At 38.0% G+C, this 19,300-nt stretch overlaps 1 protein-coding gene across 41 annotated transcripts in view; it reads left to right on the top strand.

Annotated features, from left to right (window-relative positions):
* Positions 1–19,300, top strand: part of NEK1 (NIMA related kinase 1) — a 225,714-nt gene that overhangs the window by 150,553 nt on the left and 55,861 nt on the right. For 40 of the 41 annotated variants that reach the window (XM_055276379.2, XM_055276382.2, XM_055276377.2 and 37 more), the window contains one exon: positions 4,509–4,661. In XM_055276379.2, coding sequence (XP_055132354.1) covers positions 4,509–4,661 — 153 coding nt within the window. Of the gene's footprint in view, positions 1–4,508; positions 4,662–5,319; positions 5,462–19,300 lie in introns of all 41 variants that reach the window. The other variant, XM_055276384.2, reaches the window with a different exon arrangement.

Here is a 19,300-nt window from a genome sequence, read left to right as displayed (position 1 = left end):
AGTTATACTTCATATATGGTATAAAAATATTACAATAATGTACAGTTGACCCTTGAATAGTATGGAGGTTAGGGGGTATTGAACCCCCCGTGTAGTCAAAAATCCATGTGTAACTCTTAACTCCCCCAAAATTTAACTAGTAATAGCCTACTGTTGACCAGAGCCTTATCAATAACATAAAGCCAATTAACACATATTTTACATGTTATATGTATTATATACTATATTCTTGTAATAGGAATCGAGAAAAGAAAATGTTACTAAGAGAATGATAAGAACGAGAAAATATATTTACTATTAATTAAGTGGAAATGGATCATCATAAAAGCCTTCATCCGCATCATCTTCACATTGAGTAGGCTGAAGAGGAGGAAGGTGGGGGGTTGGTCTTGGTGTCTGAGGGGTGGCATAGGTGGAAGAAAATTTGTTTATAAGTGAACCCTGGCATCTCAAAACTTTGTTTGAGGGTCACCTGTACTTAACATTTGTTCCCTCCCAACCTTTGGTGCTATTTTTTTTGTGCTATAAATCCCATAATACAGCATAGTCATTTATTCTTTAAAAAGATTTAAATAATGAGAGAAAAAACTATTTTGTGTCTACCCATGTAGTTTTCATTTCTTTTCTGTAGAAGATATCTATTTTGTATCATTTTTCTTCTGCCTGAAGGACTTCCTTTAAGATTTTTTGTAGTACAGTCCTGGTGATTCTTTTAACATTTGTATATCTGTAAAAGTTTTTATTTTTATTTTATTTAGCCTTCCTTTTGCAAAGGTATTTTTTCTGAGACATGCAATTCTAAATTGAAATTTTTTTCTTTTAGTACTTTAGTGATGCTGCTCCACTGTCATCTTATGCACATTACTTGTAATGAGAAGTCTTCTGTTAACCCTCACTTTTAGTTTTATTCTTCTGTGTCTTTTTTCTCTGACTCCTTTTCACATTTTTCCCTGTAGCCTTGGTTTCAGTGAATTTGATTGTGATGTGCCTTGATGTCACTTTCATCATGTTTCGTTGAGTTTTGCTTGGGTTTTGTTGAGCATCTTGGATTTTTTTTTTTTTTTTTTTTTTTTTGAGACGGAGTCTTGCTCTGTCGCCCAGGCTGGAGTGCAGTGGCACAATCTCGGCTCACTGCAAGCTCTGCCTCCCGGGTTCACGCCATTCTCCTGCCTCAGCCTCCCGCATAGCTGGGACTACAGGCGCCCGCCATCACGCCCGGCTAATTTTTTTTTCTTTTGTATTTTTTTAGTAGAGACGGGGTTTCACCATGTGAGCATCTTGGATTTATGAGTTTATAGTTTTCATCAAACTTGAAAAACTCATGGCCATTATTTCTTCTGTTTTTTTTCTGTCTTCAGTATGAATGGACAAGTTCAATGGACAGGTTCATTTATATGAACTTCATTAGGACAAGTTCAATATGGATCTTATTAATGTTTTCTTTACCTCTATCATGGTCAGTCTTCTCTCTAGCTTGTTGAACATATGGAATTCAGTTATAATGACAGTTACAAATGCCCTTGTCTACTAGTTACATCATCTCTGTCATTATAGGGTTGGATTGGATTCATTGATTTTTTTTCCTCCTTTTTTATAGTTAATATTCTGTTTCTGTGCAAGCTTGATGATTTTTTGGGGGCGGCCAAACGTTGTGAATTTTAATATTTGTGCTATGTATTTTTGTATTTGTGCTATGTATTTTTGTATTTCTATAAATATTCTTGACCTTTATTCTTGGACACTATTTAGTTACCTGTCCATAGCTTGGCTCTTTCAAGTCTTGCTTTTAAGCTTTGTTAGTTGGAACAGAGCAGTAATCTATATTATTAGTATTTATTAGTATTACTATGCATTAGCGTACGGCTAATCTTTTACCTTTCCTGCATCAACAACCTTTCTGAATAATCTGCCTTGTGCCTTGTGAATTATAAATCAGTCTTTTTTTGGCTGATGGGAATAGGAACTCTTTCTGGCGCTGTGTGAACTTCGGTTACCTCTGCTTCTTTTGAGTGGTCTTTTCTCTAAACTTTCTCTAAAATTTCTTTACACATTGTGTACTGATATGCTGATCAGTGCTCAGGTAAAGACTCAAAGGGGCTTTTTACAGTTTTCCTGAGCTCTCTCTCTGTGAAACTTACTACTTTAGTACTCCTATCTTGCAAACACTAGCCACTTTGGCCTCCCTAGACTCCCATTTCCACCTCCTCAGCTCAGAGAGACCATTGACTGCACCTCTGTTTTCCTTCCCTGTATTGAAGGGGTTAAATTCCAGTGGTGGGGGGGGACAGGAGGGTTTCTCTTATGAAAATTTAGTTATCCCAGTTTTGTTTGTTAGAACTTTTTCCCCTTTTGAATTGCTTTGGCACATTTGTCAAACATCAAATTACTGTAAGTTATGGGTCTATTTCCGGGTTCTCTATTTTAACCATCCTTTAAGAAATTCCTCTTGGTAATCATTTTGGCTGTATGAAACTAATTATTATCTGCTAATTTGCATGTACTTTCATGGAACTGGTACATTAACTGTATCAATATGTATTAGGTTACCATTGAATGTCTATATACCTTATGCCTCATAATACATAATATTATATCCTGTATGTTACTACTAGGTACCTGTATACTTCATATATTATTACCAAATATTCTAAAGACTCAAACTTCAGTATATAATTTTTATATATTGCTTTGATAAATGTTATTAAAGTGGTTTACCCCAAATTATTTTTGTCAATAAGGAAGTAGCAGTTATTTGCCTACTTATGATAAATAAAGCAGGACAAATTTTCTTAGAAATACTTTTCTTTGCGTTTTAATCCATATGTGTGTTAATTTTAAGATTTGTTTTCTATTTTTTCTGTTTAATGTATAGAAATGAAATACTAATTTCTGTTTCATCTATTTTTATATTCCCCCCCAATTGTTGTTTACTTATCTTAGTTTTTTCTATTTTTTCACGTAAAGATTTTATAGAAACATACTACAGGTCGAGCATTCCTAATCCAAAATCTGAAATCCAAAATGCCCCAAAATCTGAAGCTTATGAGTACCAGTGTGACACCCCCACATCTTTCCCCATGTGATGTGTCAAAGTCAAAGTGAAGGTACACAACACATGGTTTATTCAGCATCCCCAAAGACAAAAAGACCCTCCAGCCATTTTAAACAGCTATCTGATAGAATACCTTCTCATCCCGTCAGATCCCTTTCTAATCCCTCAGCTGCTTCTGATATTTTTTTTTTGCCCATAAAATGAAAGACAGCATAGAGTAACCTTTTAATCAAAATCCAGTTTCGTGGGTGGAGACTGAAAGCCTGCGGTTGCTTAACAGCTCTCAGGTATTCTAGTGATAATACTGTGCTGCTTAGTTATCTTAAACACATTTTTTCACTGTAATGGTATGTCTCTCTTTTTTTAACTATGAAGTATTTTTGTGTGAACAAGTATAAGAAAATGATTGCTTATTAGCAGCATATAAACTCACAGTCAGGAATGATAGTGTTGCCAAACAACCATAGAGGGCCCACAGTGGTGGCCAAGACAGTGACACTATTGCTTTCTGATAGTTCTGTGTATATAAACTTTGTTTTATTCACAAAATTGTTTAAAATATTATATAAAATTGGCCGGGCGCGGTGGCTCACGCTTGTAATCCCAGCACTTTGGGAGGCCGAGGCGGGCGGATCACGAGGTCAGGAGATCGAGACCTGTTGAAACCTCGTCTCTAATAAAAATACAAAAAAATTAGCCGGGCGTGGTGGCGGGCGTCTGTAGTCCCAGCTACTCGGAGAGGCTGAGGCAGGAGAATGGCGTGAACCCGGGAGGCGGAGCTTGCAGTGAGCCGAGATTGCGCCACTGCACTCCAGCCTGGGCGACAGAGCGAGACTCCGTCTCAAAAAAAAAAAAAAAAAAAAATTATATAAAATTACCTCCAGTCTATGTGTATAAGATGGATGTAAAACATAAATGAGGCCCGTTGTGGTGGTTCACACCTATAATCCCAGCACTTTGGGAAGCCAAGGTGGGAGGATCACTTGAGCCCAGGAGTCCAAGACTAGCCTGGGCAACATAGTGAGACTCTATCTCTTAAAACACAAACAAATGAATTTCACATTTAGACTTCGGTCCCATCAACAAGATTCTCGTTATGTATGTGCACATATTTCTAAGTCTGAAAAAAATTCAAAATCCAAAACACTTCTGGCCCCAAGCATTTCAGATAAGAGATACTCAGCGTGTATTAATTTATGGTTTTTTCCTATTTTTATATTCCCCAAAACTAGAATTTAATTCATATTCTAAAAGGCAATTATAGATATATTTTTATTGCTAGTTTCATTTGCTTCTGTTCTCACCATTATTCATCATTCTTTCCCTGAAAGTCTTTGTGTTATAACCTTTTTTTCTCATGAACCACTCAATTGGATAAAAAACCCAAAATCTGCCTTACCATGCAGTATTATTATACTGTTACTGAAAATTGTTTCTTTGTATATTTTTCTTATAGGACATACAGTGGGAGAAGTTATTAAATTAGATCCTAATGGATCTCCAAGAAGAGCCTGGGGGAAAAGTCCAACAGATTCTGTTCTAAAGATACTTGGAGAAGCTGAACTACAACTTCAGACAGAACTATTAGAAAATACAACTGTTAGAAGTGGTAAGGAGAAACTAGTAGTTTTTCTATACTAGAAGTAATATTATTAAAAATCTAATTATGTATTTTAAGATTTTTCTGTTTTAAGTGAATTATTTTTAATTATCTTTCTGTTATAATAATTTTTTAATTAGATTGAGAATGATTGTATTTTCTAGGGGGCTTGTCCAAATGGTAGTCTTGAGTTTTGACCTGATAGACCTAGATGAGATCTAAAAGGAAAAGGAAGTGTGTATGGGTGGAGTCGGAAAAGTCAGAATGATGTTTTACATGAAAACAGATATAGGAGAAATGCATTGAGATGAATTGTGTCTGTTTTGATATGGATTCAAGAATGAGATTGACTAAAAGGTATTTCAGTAGGTGTGACAGTCATTATTAATTCTAGGACTGGGGAAGGAGAGTTGTCATGAGGCAGGAGGAAATATTCTTCCTGATCCATAAGTTTTGTGGCCTTTGGTATTACAGCTATGCATCAAGAAGAGTGTCTATGTATGAAACAGGTATTTTCAGATTAAACAGCTTGTTTAAATGATGAGGAAGTGGAGTGTACTTTTCCTCTTTTTAGAAGTTGTGTCTAGGCAGGAATGTGTGTTGCACTTTTGTGTTCTCTTTCCTTCTCTATCTCTCTCACTCTTTTTCTCTGTCTCCCCTTAAAAAGCTTCCAGTGAAACTCATATCCAGAGCTGGTGGAAAAATAACCTAGGAGATGACACTGCTGATATGTTCAATAATGGAATTAGCCAGATGCTGAGAATTAGCCAGTGAAATGAACCTATACACATGTTACTGAAGTGACAAAAGTAGGCTTCTAATAATTCTGTTATTTTCTTTAATATTAAAGGGAGAAAACAATTTGAATTGAGAAATACATACAATCATCTGCAAAAAAGGCAAAAAGTGTATATGTTTGTAATTAATTTGTTCACATTCTCGTATAAGGAAATTTTGCAGTTGTATGCCAAATACTAATTAAAAATACTAGTAACTTACTCTGAGCCTGTTTTCAAAATGTTCTAGGCTTTATTCAAGACAAAAATGCCTTCAGGCTCTAACATTTTTTTAGATAATAATAATTTTACTCTGCAGTGGTGAGAAAAAAAATTCAGATTTTTTTTGTAGTCTAAAAGCTCTATAATATGCTGATGCTCATTAACACTATTACTTTTAAAATATTAGATTCTGATTCCTTGATGTCAAGTTCTATTGCTTAAATATATGCAATTTGGTGTACAGTAATACTTAAACCGCATAAAAATTGGGCTTTCATTCTTCGTATTCATCATAATCCATCTGCACAGAATTGGAACTGAGAAATAACTTATTTTATGATTTCTCTTTATTCAGTCATCAACAATTTATTGAACACTTCTTAGTTGTGTTCACTATTATATGTTAGATGGTAAGCTATAAAGGAAAAAAGATCATTCTTGCTCTCAGAGGACAGACAAAAATGAAAACAAATAATAAAATTGCGTGAAAAGGACAAGAATAAAAAGTACCCACAAAGTTCAGAATTAATGCAGAGATATTTAAGTAATTAACTTTATCTTGTATAGTCAAGGAAGACATCCCAGACCTGTTATCTGCCCTCTTTTTTTTCTCCCAAATACATTTACTGGGAAGAATATGCTCTGTATTGGGATTTTAAGCCAAAGAAGTGACAGTTTTTACCATCATCGAAATCACATGTGGCAAAATCTGTGTTACAGATGTTTTTTTGTGAAATGCTCTGGGGCCACAGCTGAGTTAGCTTTACTTTATCAGTACTATATGCCTTTATTAATGATAACACATATGGCCCTTTTGGGTAAGGGAGAGCCACAAGACAATAAGTAATTTTGGGACCACAGATAAGGTGGCTTTTCTTTATCAGTACCATACAGTTTTATTAATGACAATATATATGGCCCTTTTGGGTAAGGGAAAGCCACAGAGAATAAGCGATTTTGGGGTATATCAAAGATTTTTTTTCAAATAACTCATTAGGTAGATAAGGGGGAGAACGAAATTCCAGGCAATGTGCTATTCTAGTATACGCAGAGACAAAGGTTTAGCTCGTGTATGTGGAGGTAGCTTCATGTGGTGGAAAGAGAATGGGCTTTGGTTCCAATCCTGGCTTTATTGCTTGCTCAGCAACAATGGATAAGTTCCTCTGACTTTGGCATTCATTTCCTCCATGTGTAGAATGGAAACACTACTGTCAAGGCTTGTTTTGTGTATTAAATGAGAAACATTAAAGATCCTTGGTGTTCTTTATTTTAATCTTCCAATTCTTATGTCAATGACTCTTTAGTCATTCTGATTGCTTGAAACTCTTTTTGTAATAGATTCCTTAGGAAGGGCTTGTGTGAGCACTATACTCATAGATTTTCCATTTTCATAACAGTTTGTCTTATGACTTTATTTGTGAGGGTCGATTTGGCTGCATATAAAATCCTTGGCTTTTTTTTCCTTGACTGTCTTTAACATATAGTTGTTATATTCTGGCATAAAACATTGCTGCAGAGAGTCTGATGGCAGTTTTATTTTCTTTACCTTATAAGTGATTTGGTCTTTTTGCTTGGATGCTCAGAGTATATCTTTCTTTTTACATAAAGTCCAATCATTTTCTTAAAATATATTTTGGCATTGAGTTTATTTTTCTAGTACAGTACATAGTGGGGTTTTTTTTGTTTGTTTAATAGACCTTTTCTTATAGGAGTTTTGGATTCATAGTGATATGGTTTGGCTCTGTGTCCCCACCCAAATCTCATCTTATAGCTCCCATGATTCCCACGTGTTATGAGAGGAACCTGGTGGGAGATGCCTGAATTATGGGGGCAGGTCTTTCCCATGCTATTCTCATAATAGTGAATGGATCTCACGAGATCTGTTGGTTTTTTAAAAATGAGAGTTTCTCTGCACAAGCTCTCTTTTTTTTTTTTAACCTACCACCATCCATGTAAGATGTGACTTGCTCCTCTTTGCCTTCTGCCATGATTGTGAGGCCTCCCCAGCCACGTGGAACTGTGAGTTCAGTTGTACCTCTTTCTTTTCTAAATTTCCCAGCCTCAGGCATGTCTTTATCAGCAGCATGAAAACGGACTAATACACATAGCAAAATTGAGTGAAAAGTACAGAGTTCCTGTATATGCCCTTCCCCCATACACAGACAGCCTCCCCCACCATCAATAGCCCACACCAGAGAGGTACGTTTGTTTTAATCAATAGACCAATATTGACACATCATTATCACCTAAGTGTATAGTTTATATTAAAATTTACTCTTGGTGCTTTAATTTCCGTGGGTTTTGACAAATGTATAATGCTATGTAACCACTATTATTACACAAGAATCTGCTGCCCCCAGAATCCCCTGTGCTCTGCTTATATTATCCCTCCCTTTCTTCCAAACCCTGGCAACCACTGATTATTTTACTGTCTCCGTAGTTTTGTCTTTTCCAGAATGTCATCTAATTGGACTCATACAGTGTGTACTCTCTTCAGATTGGTTGATTTCACTTAGTAATATACACTTAAGGTTCCTCTGTAATCTTTTTGTGTCTCAATAGCTCATTACTTTTTAGCGCAGAATATTACATCGTATGGATGTGCCACAGTTTATTTATTCACTTTCAAGATGTACTGAAAGACATCGTGATTGCTTCCAAGTGATAGCAATTATGAGTAAAGATGATATAAACATCTATGAGCAGGTTTTTGTGTGGACATAAGTTTTCAATTCATTTGGGTGAATACAGAGGAATACAGTTGCTGGATTGTCTAGTAAGAGTATGTTTAGTTTTGTAAGAAACCACCAGTCTCCCAAAGCGTCTGTACCATTTTGCAGTGAATGAATGAGAGTTCCTGTTACTCCATGTCCTCTCCAGCATTTGGTGTTGTCAGTGTTTGGGATTTTGGTTATTTTAATTGCTGTGTAGTGGTATCTTGTTGTTGTTTTTATTTGCAATCTCCTAATGACATATGATGTTGAACCTCTTTTCATATGCTTCTTACTATATGCTGCTTTGCCACCTGTATACCTTAGTGAGTTGCCTGTTGAGATCTTTCACCGATTTTTAAATTGGGTACTTTATTTTCTTATTGTTGAGTTTAAGAATTCTTTGTATATTTTGGTTAATGGTTCTTTATCAAATATGTCTTTTGCAAATATAAGTTGAGTATCTCTTATCTGGAATGCTTGGTATCAGAAGTGTTTTGGATTGGGTTTTTTTCAGATTTTGGACTATTTGCATTATACCAGTTGAGCATCTCTAATCCATAAATCCAAAATCTGAAATGCTCCAATGAACATTCCTTTGGGCATTATAACAATGTTCTGAAAGGTTCGTATTTTGGAGGATTTTGGATTAGTCAACCTGTATTTTCTCCTAGTCTGTGGCTTGTCTTCATGTTCTCTTGACATTGCCTTTTTTTTTTTTTTTTTTTTGGGATGGGGTCTCACTCTGTTGCCCAGGCTGGAGTGCAGTGTTGCAACATGGCTCACTGCAGCCTCAACATCCCTGGGCCCAGGTGATCCTTCCACCTTAACCTCCTGAATAGCTAGGACTACAGGTATGCACCACCGTGCCTGGCTAATTTTTGTATTTTTAGTAGAGACAGGGTTTGCCCACGTGATCCTCCCACCTCAAACCCCCAAGTAGCTGGGACCACCAGTGCGCATCATTGTGGCTGACTAATTTTTGTATTTTTTGTAGAGATGGGGTTTCACCATGTTGCTTAGGCTGGTCTCAAACTTCTGAGGTCAGGTGAACCATCCGCTTCAGCCTCCCAAAGTGCTGGGATTACTGGTGTGAGCCACTGCACCTGGCCTAGTTTTGCATTTTATATTTAGTTGTGTGATTTATTTGGAGTAAATATTTTTGAAGAGTTATAAGGTCTGTGTCTAGATACATTTTTTCATAAGTAGATGTACAGTGTTTTTTTTTAGCACCACTTATTGTAAAAACTATTCCTTCTATGAATTATCTTTGCTCGTTTGCCAAAGATCAGTTGACTATATTTGTATAGGGCCATTTCTGAACTCTCTATCCATTCCATTTAACTTTTTTCCTCTTCTTTTGCCAGTACCCCAATATCCTGATTACTGTAGCTTTATAGTATTTCTTGAAGTCACATAGTGTCAGTTCCCCAACTTTGTTCTCCTTCAATTATGTATTGGCTGTTCTGGGTCTTTTGGATATCCACATAAACTTTAGAGTTATTATGTCTGTATCCACAAAAGAGCTTGCTGGGTTGGCTGGGATTATGTTAAATCCAAAGATCAAGTTGGAAAAAAACTGACATCTTAATGATATTGAAGCTTCCTGTCCACAAGTTTGAAATATCTCTTTATTGTTCTTTAATTTTTTCATCAGTTTTGTAGTCCTCATCATAGTGTATCTTTTTAATATGTAGCTTCCAGTCTTTTTTTCCCTTCTCAGTTTTAGGAGTCTTTTTATATCCTCTCGATTTTAGGAAAATACTCTTGAATTATTGCCTGCCTTCTTCCCACCCCTCCTCTCCTTTCTCCTCCTCTCCCCTCCCTCCCCCCTCCTTCTCCCCTCCCCCCTTCTTTCTCTCCTTCCTTCTCTCCCCCTGCCCCACACTTTCTCTCTTTCTCCCTTTCTCCTTTTCTCCTTTTCTCCCTTTCTTTCTTTTTTCTAACAGCAATGGAGTCTTGCTATGTTTCCCAGGCTGGTCTTGGACTCATGGCCTCAAGTGATCCTCCTTCCTCAGCCTCCAAAGGGCTGGGATTATAGGCATGTGCCACCATACCGGGCATCTAGTATTCTGTTCTTTTTCTTCAGTCTTCAGGAATTTCCGCCTTGTATATTTTGGGTCTTCTTTGCCTTTCCTCTCAGTCAATTGCTCTTTTTTCTTAATGTTTTATTAACTATTGTGGGTACATAGTAGGTGTATATATTTATTGGGTACATGAGGTATTTTAATACAGATATGCAATGCATAGTAATCACATGAGGGTAAATGGGTCACATAAAGCATTTATCCTTTCTTTGTATTACAAACAGTCCAATTCTACTATTTTAGTTATTTTTAAATGCACAATATATTATTCTTGACTTTAGTCATCTAGTTGTGCTTTCAAATACTGGATCATGTACATTCTGTCTAACTGTATTTTTGTACTCGTTAACCATCCCCCACCACCCACCACCACCACCCTTCCCAGCCTCTAGTAACTGCCGTTCTGCTCTCTTTATCACCGTGAGTTCAGTTGTTTTAATTGTTAACTCCCACAGATAAGTGAGAACATGTGAGATTTGTCTTTCTGTGCCTGGCTTATATCACTTAATATAATGACCTCCAGTTCCATACATGAAACTGACAGGATCTCATTCTTTTTTGTTGCTGAATAGTACTCCATTGTGTATATGTCCCACATTTTCTTTATCCATTCAACTGTTGATGGACATTTAGGTTGCTTCTAAATCTTGGCTGTTGTGAATAGTGCTAAAATAAACATGGGACTGCAGATATCTGTTTGATATACTGATTTCCTTTCTTTTGGATATATACCCAGCAGTGGGATTGCTGGATCACATGGTAGCTATATTTTTAGTTTCTGGAAGAACCTCCAAACAGTTATATATGTCTAGAAATTTATCCATTTCTTCTAAGTTCTCCAATCTATTGAGATACAGCTGTTCATAGTAGCTTCTAAAGATCCTTTTAATTTCTGCAGTATCAGTTGTATTATAATTCCTCCTTTTTCATCTCTGATTTTGTTTGCTTGGGTCTTCTCTCTTTTTCTTAGTCTGGATAAAGGTTTGTTGATTTTGTTCATCTTTTCAAAAAGCCAACTTTTGATTTCATTGATCTTTTGTATTCTTTGTTTCTATTTTATTTATTTCTACACTCGTCTTTATTATTTCTTTTCTTCTACTACTTTTGGGCTTACTTTGCTCTTGCTTTTGTTCTTTAAGATGGATCATTAGATTGTTTACTTGAAGTTTTTCCTCTTTTTTGATGTAGGGACTGATAGCTATAAAATTCCATCTTAGTACTGCTTTTGCTGTATCCCAGAGGTATTGGTATATCGTGTTTCCATTATCATTTGTTTCAAAATTTTTTCAATTTCTTTCTTAATTTCTTCATTGACCCACTGTTTATTCAAAAGCATATTGTTTAATTTCCATGTGTTTGTATAGTTTCGAAAAATTCCTCTTGTTATTGATGTCTAGTTTTCTTCCATTGTGGTCAGAGAAGAAACCTGGTATAATTTCAGGTTTTTTGGATGTTTTAAGACTAGTTTTGTGATCTAACATATGTTCTATCCTTGAGAATGATTCATGTACTGAGGAGAAGAAGCTGTATTCTGCAGCCGTTAGATGAAATGTTCTGTAGATATCGATTAGGTCCATTTGGTCTACAATACAGATGAAGTCTGATGTTTCTTTTTTTTATTTTTCTTTTGCTGCTCCTTGCAGAGCTGCAATGACCCCTAGGCAGTGCTACTAGAGTCAGCTAAGTCTGATGTTTCTATGTCGATTTTCTCCCTAGATGATCTGTTCAATTACGAGAGTATAGTGTTAAAGTCTCCAGGTATTATTGTATTGGGGGCTATCTCTCACTTTGACTCTAATAATATTTCCTGTACATATATGGGTACTCCACTATTGGACGCATATATATTTATAACTGTTATATCCTCTTGCTGAATTTACCATTTTATAATTATATAATGACCTTATTTGTATCTTCTTATAGTTGTTGTCTTGAAATCTATTTTATCTCATGTAAGCATAGCTACTTCTGCTCTTTTTTGGTTTCTATAGGCATAGAATATCTTTATTCATCCCTTTATTTTTGGCCTGTGTGTGTCTTTATAGGTGAAGTCTGTTCCTTGTAGGCAACTGTTCATTGAGTCTTCTTTTTTTTTTATTATACTTTAAGTTCTAGGGTACATGTGCACAACGTGCAGGTTTGATACATAGGTATACATGTGCCATGTTGGTTTGCTGCATCCATCAACTCATCATTTACAGTAGGTATTTCTTGTAATGCTATCCCTCCGCCAGGCCCCAACCCCCCAACATGCCCCAGTATGTGATGTTCTCTGCCCTGTGTCAAAGTGATTTCATTGTTCAGTTCCCACCTATGAGTGAGAACATGCAGTGTTTGGTTTTCTGTCCTTGTGATAGTTTGCTGAGAATGATGGTTTCTAGCTTCATCCATGTCCCTGCAAAGGACATGAACTCATCCTTTCTTATGGCTGCATAGTATTCCATGATGTATATGTGCCACATTTTCTTAATCCAGTCTATCATTGATGGCATTTGGGTTGGTTCCAAGTCTTTGCTATTGCGAATAGTGCCACAATAAACATACATGTGCAGTGTCTTTGAAGTAGCATGATTTATAATCCTTTAGGTATATACCCAGTAATGGGGTTTCTGGGTCAAATGGTATTTCTAGTTCTAGATCCTTGAGGAATTGCCACACTGTCTTCTACAATGGTTGAACCAATTTACACTCCCACCAACAGTGTAAAAGCGTTCCTATTTCTCCACATCCTCTCCAGCACCTGTTGTTTCCTGACTTTTTAATGATGGCCATTCTAACTGGTGTGAATTGGTATCTCACTGTGGCTTTGATTTGCATTTCTCTAATGACCAGTGATGATGAGCATTTTTTCGTATGTTTGTTGGCCGCATAAATGTCTTCTTTTGAGAAGTGTCTGTTTATATCCTTTGCCCCACCTTTTGATGGGGTTGTTTTTTTCTTGTAAATTTGCTTAAGTTCTTTGTAGATCCAGGATATTAGCCCTTTGTCAGATGGGTAGATTGCAGAAGTTTTCTCCCATTCGTAGGTTGACTGTTGACTCTGATGGTAGTTTCTTTTGCCATGCGGAAGCTCTTTAGTTTAATTAGATCGAATTTGCCTATTTTGGCTTTTGTTGCCATTGCTTTTGGTGTTTTAGTGATGAAGTCCTTGCCCATGCCTATGGCCTAAATGGTATTGCCTAGGGTTTTCTTCTAGGGTTTCTGTGGTTTTAGGTCTAACATTTAAGTCTTTAATCCATCTTGAATTAATTTTTGTATAAGTTGTAAGGAAGGGATCCAGTTTTAGCTTTCTACATATGGCTAGCCAGTTTTCCCAGCACCATTTATTAAATAGGGAATCCTTTCCCCATTTCTTGTTTTTGTCAGGTTTGTCAAAGATCAGATGGTTGTAGATGTGTGGCATTGTTTCTGAGGCCTCTGTTCTGTTCTATTGGTCTATGTATCTGTTTTGGTACCATTACCATGCTGTTTTGGTTACTGCAGCCTTTTAGTGCCGAGACCAGCTCGGTCGGGGAGACCCTAACCCAGCGGTGCTAGAGGAATTAAAGACACACACACAGAAATATAGAGGTATGAAGTGGGAAATCAGGGGTCTCACAGCCTTCAGAACTGTGAGCCCCGAAGATAGATTTACCCACATATTTATTAACAGCAAGCCAGTCATTAGCATTATTTCTATAGATATTAAATTAACTAAAAGTATCCCTTATGGGAAATTAAGAGATGGGCCAAATTAAAGGAATAGGTTGGGCTAGTTAACTGCAGCAGGAGCATGTCCTCAAGGCACGGATCGCTTATGCTGTTATTTGTGGCTTAAGAATGCCTTTAAGCGATTTTCCGCCCTGGCCAGGCCAGGTGTTCCTTGCCCTCATTTCCGTAAACCCACAACCTTCCAGCATGGGCATTATAGCCATCATGAACATGTCACAGTGCTGCAGAGATTTTGTTTATAGCCAGTTTTGGGGCTAGTTTATGGCCAGATTTTGGGGGGTTTGTTCCCAACATTGTAGTATAGTTTGAAGTCAGGTAGCATGATGCCTCCAGCTTTGTTCTTTTGGCTTAGGATTGTCTTGGCAATCCCGGCTCTTTTTTGGTTTCATATGAACTTTAAAGTAATTTTTTCCAATTCTGTGAAGAAAGTCATTGGTACCTTGATGGGAGTGGTATTGAATCTATAAATTACTTTTGGCAGTGTGTCCATTTTCACCATATTGATTCTTCCTGTCCATGAGCATTGAATATTCTTCCATTTTTTTGTGTCCTCTTTTATTTCGTTGAGCAGTGGTTTGTAGTTCTTCTTGAAGAGGTCCTTCACATCCCTTGTAAGGTGGATTCCTCATGATTTGGCACTCATGATTTGGCTCTATGTGTGTCTGTTAGTGGTGTATAGGAATGCTTGTGATTTTTGCACATCGATTTTGTATCCTGAGACTTTGCTGAAGTTGCTTAAGGAGATTTTGGGCTGAGACGATAGGGTTTTAAATATACAGTCATGTCATCTGCAAACAGGGACAATTTGACTTCCTCTTTTCCTAATTGAATACTCTGTATTTCTTTCTCTTGCCTCATTGCCCTGGCCAGAACTTCCAACGCTATGTTGAATAGGAGTGGTGAGAGAGGGCATCCCTGTCTTGTGCCAGTTTTCAAAGGGAATGCTTCCAGTTTTTGCCCATTCAGTATGATACTGGCTGTGGGTTTGTCATAAACAGCTCTTATTATTTTGAGATCTGTTCCGTCAATACCTAGTTTATTGAGTTTTTAGCATGAAGGGCTGTTGAATTTTGTTGAAAGCCTTTTCTGTATCTATTGAGATAATCATGTGGTTTGTGTTGTTGGTTCTGTTTATGTGATGGATTACGTTTATTGATTCGCGTATGTTGAACCAGCCTTGCATCCCAGGGATGAAGCCAACTTGATCATGGTGGATAAGCTTTTTGATGTGCTGCTGGATTCGGTTTGCCAGTATTTTATTGAGGATTTTTGCATCGATGTTCATCAGGGATATTGGTCTAAAATTATCTGGTTGTGTCTCTGCCAGGCTTTGGTATCAGGATGATGTTGGCCTCATAAAATGAGTTAGGGAGGATTCCCTCTTTTTCTATTGATTGGAATAGTTTCAGAAGGAATGGTACCAGCTCCTCTTTGTACCTCTGGTAGAATTCAGCTGTGAATCCGTCTGGTCCTGGACTTTTTTTGGTTGTTAGGCTGTTAATTATTGCCTCAATTTCAGAGCCCGTTATTGGTCTATTCAGAGATTCAACTTCTTCCTGGTTTAGTCTTGGGAGGGTATAGTGTTAAAGTCTCCAGGTAGTAGTTATGTAAGTATGTGTCCAGGAATGTATGCATTTCTTCTGTATTTTCTAGTTTATTTGCATAGAGGTGTTTATAGTATTCTCTGATGGTAGTTTGTATTTCTGTGGGATTGGTGGTGATATCCCCTGTATCATTTTTTTATGGCATCTATTTGATTCTTCTCTCTTTTCTTCTTTATTAGTCTTGCTAGCGGTCTATCAATTTTGTTGATCTTTTCAAAAAACCAGCTCCTGGATTCATTGGTTTTTTGAAGGGTTTTTGTGTCTATCTCCTTCAGTTCTGCTCTGATCTTAGTTATTTCTCACCTTCTGCTAGCTTTTGAATTTGTTTGCTCTTGCTTCTCTAGTTCTTTTAATTGTGATGTTAGGGTGTTGATTTTAGATCTTTCCTGCTTTCTCTTGTGGGCATTTAGTGCTATAAATTTCCCTCTACACACTGCTTTAAATGTGTCCCAGGGATTCTGGTTTGTTGTGTCTTTGTTCTCATTGGTTTCAAAGAACATCTTTATTTCTGCCTTCATTTTGTTATTTACCCAGTAGTCATTCAGGAGCAAGTTGTTCAGTTTCCATGTAGTTGTGCGGTTTTGAGTGAGTTTCTTAATCCTGAGTTCTAAATTTGATTGCACTGTGGTCTGAGAGACAGTTTGTTGTGATTTCTGTTCTTTTACATTTGCTGAGGAGTGCTTTACTTCCAATTATGTGGTCAATTTTAGAATAAGGGCGATGTGGTGCTGAGAAGAATGTATATTCTGTTGATTTGGGATGAAGAGTTCTGTAGATGTCCATTAGGTCTGCTTATTGCAGAGCTGAGTTCAGGTCCTGGATATCCTTGTTAACCTTCTGTCTTGTTGATCTGTCTAATATTGACAGTTGGGTGTTAAAGTCTCCCATTATTATTGTGTGGGAGTCTAAGTCTCTTTGTAGGTCTCCAAGAACTTGCTTTATGAATCTGGGTCCTCCTATATTGGGTGCATATACATTTAGGATAGTTAGCTCTTCTTGTTGCATTGATCCCTTTACCATTATGTAATGGCCTTCTTTGTCTCTTTTGATCTTTGTTGGTTTAAAGTCTGTTTTATCAGAGACTAGGATTGCAACCCCTGCTTTTTTTTTGCTTTCCATTTGCTTGGTAGATCTTCCTCCATCCCTTTATTTTGAGACTATGTGCATCTTTGCACATGAGGCGGGTCTCCTAAATACAGCACACTGATGGGTCTTGACTCTTTATCCAATTTTCCAGTCTGTGTCTTTTAATTGGGGCATTTAGCCCATTTATATTTAAGGTTAATATTGTTATGTGTTAATTTGATCTTGTCATTATGATGTTCGCTGTTTATTTTGCCCATTAATTGATGCAGTTTCTTCGTAGCATCAATGGTCTTTACAATTTGGCCTGTTTTTGCAGTGGCTGGTACCAGTTTTGCCTTTCCATGTTTAGTGCTTCCTTCAGGAGCTCTTGTAATCCCTCAGCATTTTCTTGTCTGTAAAGGATTTTATTTCTCCTTCACTTATGAAACTTAGTTTGGCTGGATATGAAATTCTGGGTTGAAAATTCTTTCCTTCAAGAATGTTGAATATTGGCCCCCACTGTCTTCTGGCTTGTAGAGTTTCTGCTGAGAGATCTGCTGTTAGTCTGATGGGTTTCCCTTTGTGGTAACTTAACCTTTCTGTCTGGCTGCCCTTAACACTTTTTCCTTCATTTCAACCTTGGTGAATCTGACAATTATGTGTCTTGGGGTTGCTCTTCTAGAGGAGTATCTTTGTGGTGTTCTCTGTATTTCCTGAATTTGAATGTTGACCTGCCTTGCTAGGTTGGGGAAGTTCTCCTGGATAATATCCTGCAGAGTGTTTTCCAACTTGGTTCCACTCTCCCCATCACTTTCAGGTACACCAATCAAACATAGATTTGGTCTTTTCACAGAGTCCCATATTTCTTGGAGGCTTTGTTCATTTCTTTTTACTCTTTTTTCTCTAAACTCTTCTTAGTTTATTTCATTCATTCGATCTTCAATCACTGATACCCTGTCTTCCACTTGATTGAATCAGCTATTTAAGCTCATGCATGTGTCACGAAGTTCCTGTGCCATGGTTTTCAGCTCCATCAGGTCATTGAAGTTCTTCTCTACACTGTTTATTCTAGTTAGCCATTCATCTAATCTTTCTTCAAGGTTTTTAGCTTCCTTGCAATGGGTTCAAACATCCTCCTTCAGCTCAGAGGAGTTTGTTATTACTGACCTTCTGAAGCCTACTTCTGTCAACTCGTCAAAGTCATTCTCCATCCAGCTTTGTTCTGTTGCTGGCAAGGAGCTGTGATCCTTTGGAGGAGAAGAGGCGCTCTGGTTTTTAGAATATTCAGCTTCTCTGCTTTAGTTTCTCCCCATCTTTGTGGTTTTATCTGCCTTTAGTCTTTGATGTTGGTGACCTCCAGGTGGGGTTTTGGTGTAGATGATCTTTTTGTTGATGTTGATGCTACTCCTTTCTGTTAGTTTTCCTTCTAATAGTCAGGTCCCTCAGCTGCAGATCTGTTGGAGTTTGCAGGAGTTCCACTCCAGACCCTGTTTGCCTGGGTACCACCAGTGGAGGCTGCAGAACAGGAAATATTGCTGCCTGATCCCTCCTCTGGAAGCTTCGTCCCAGAGTGGCAGCCATCTATATGAGGTGTCAGTCAGCCCCTACTGGGAGGTGTCTCCCAGTTAGGCTACATGGGAGTCAGGGGCCCAGTTGAGGAGGCAGTCTGTCTTTTCTCAGAGCTCAAGCACCATGCTGGGAGAACCACTGCTCTCTTCAGAGCTGTCAGACAGGGTCGTTTAAGTCTGCAGAAGTTGTCTGCTGCCTTTTGTTCAGCTATGCCCTGCCCACAGAAGTGGAGACTACTGAAGCAGTAGGCCTTGTTGAGCTGTGGTGGGCTCCACCCAGTTTGAACTTCTGGGCAGCTTTGTTTGCCTACTCAAGCCTCAGCATTGGCGGATGCCCCTCCCCAAGTCAGGCTGCTGCCTCACAGATCCATCTCAGACTGCTGGGCTAGCAGTGAGCAAGGCTCCGTGGGCATGGGACCTGCCAAGCCAGGCACAGGAGGGAATCACCTAGTCTGCTGCTTGCTAAGACCTTGGGAAAAGTGCAGTATTTGGGTGGGGAGTGTCCCGTTTTTCCAGGTAGTCTGTCACGGCTTCCCTTGGCTAGGAAAGGGAAATCCCCCGACCCATTGCGCTTCCCGGGTGAGGTGATGCCCCACCCTGCTTCGGCTCGCCCTCCATGGGCTGCACCCACTGTCCAACCAGTCCCATTGAGATTTACCAGGTATCTCAGTTGGAAATGGCAGAAATCACCCATCTTCTGCATCGATCACACTGGAAGCTGCAGACTGGAGCTGTTCCTATTCCACCATCTTGGAGCTCCTGTCGAGTCTTCTTTTTTAATCTATTCAGCCACTCTCTGTCTTTTGATTGGAGAGTTTATTCCATTTACATTCAATGGGATTATTACAAGTAAAGACTTAATTCTGCCATTTTGTTATTTGTTTTCTGGTTGTTTTGTGGACTTC

This window comes from Symphalangus syndactylus, chromosome 4 (assembly GCF_028878055.3).
Source record: "Symphalangus syndactylus isolate Jambi chromosome 4, NHGRI_mSymSyn1-v2.1_pri, whole genome shotgun sequence".
Taxonomy (NCBI): domain Eukaryota; kingdom Metazoa; phylum Chordata; class Mammalia; order Primates; family Hylobatidae; genus Symphalangus; species Symphalangus syndactylus.
Note: the sequence above shows the minus strand (reverse complement) of the source record. Positions and strands in the feature narration are given on the sequence as shown.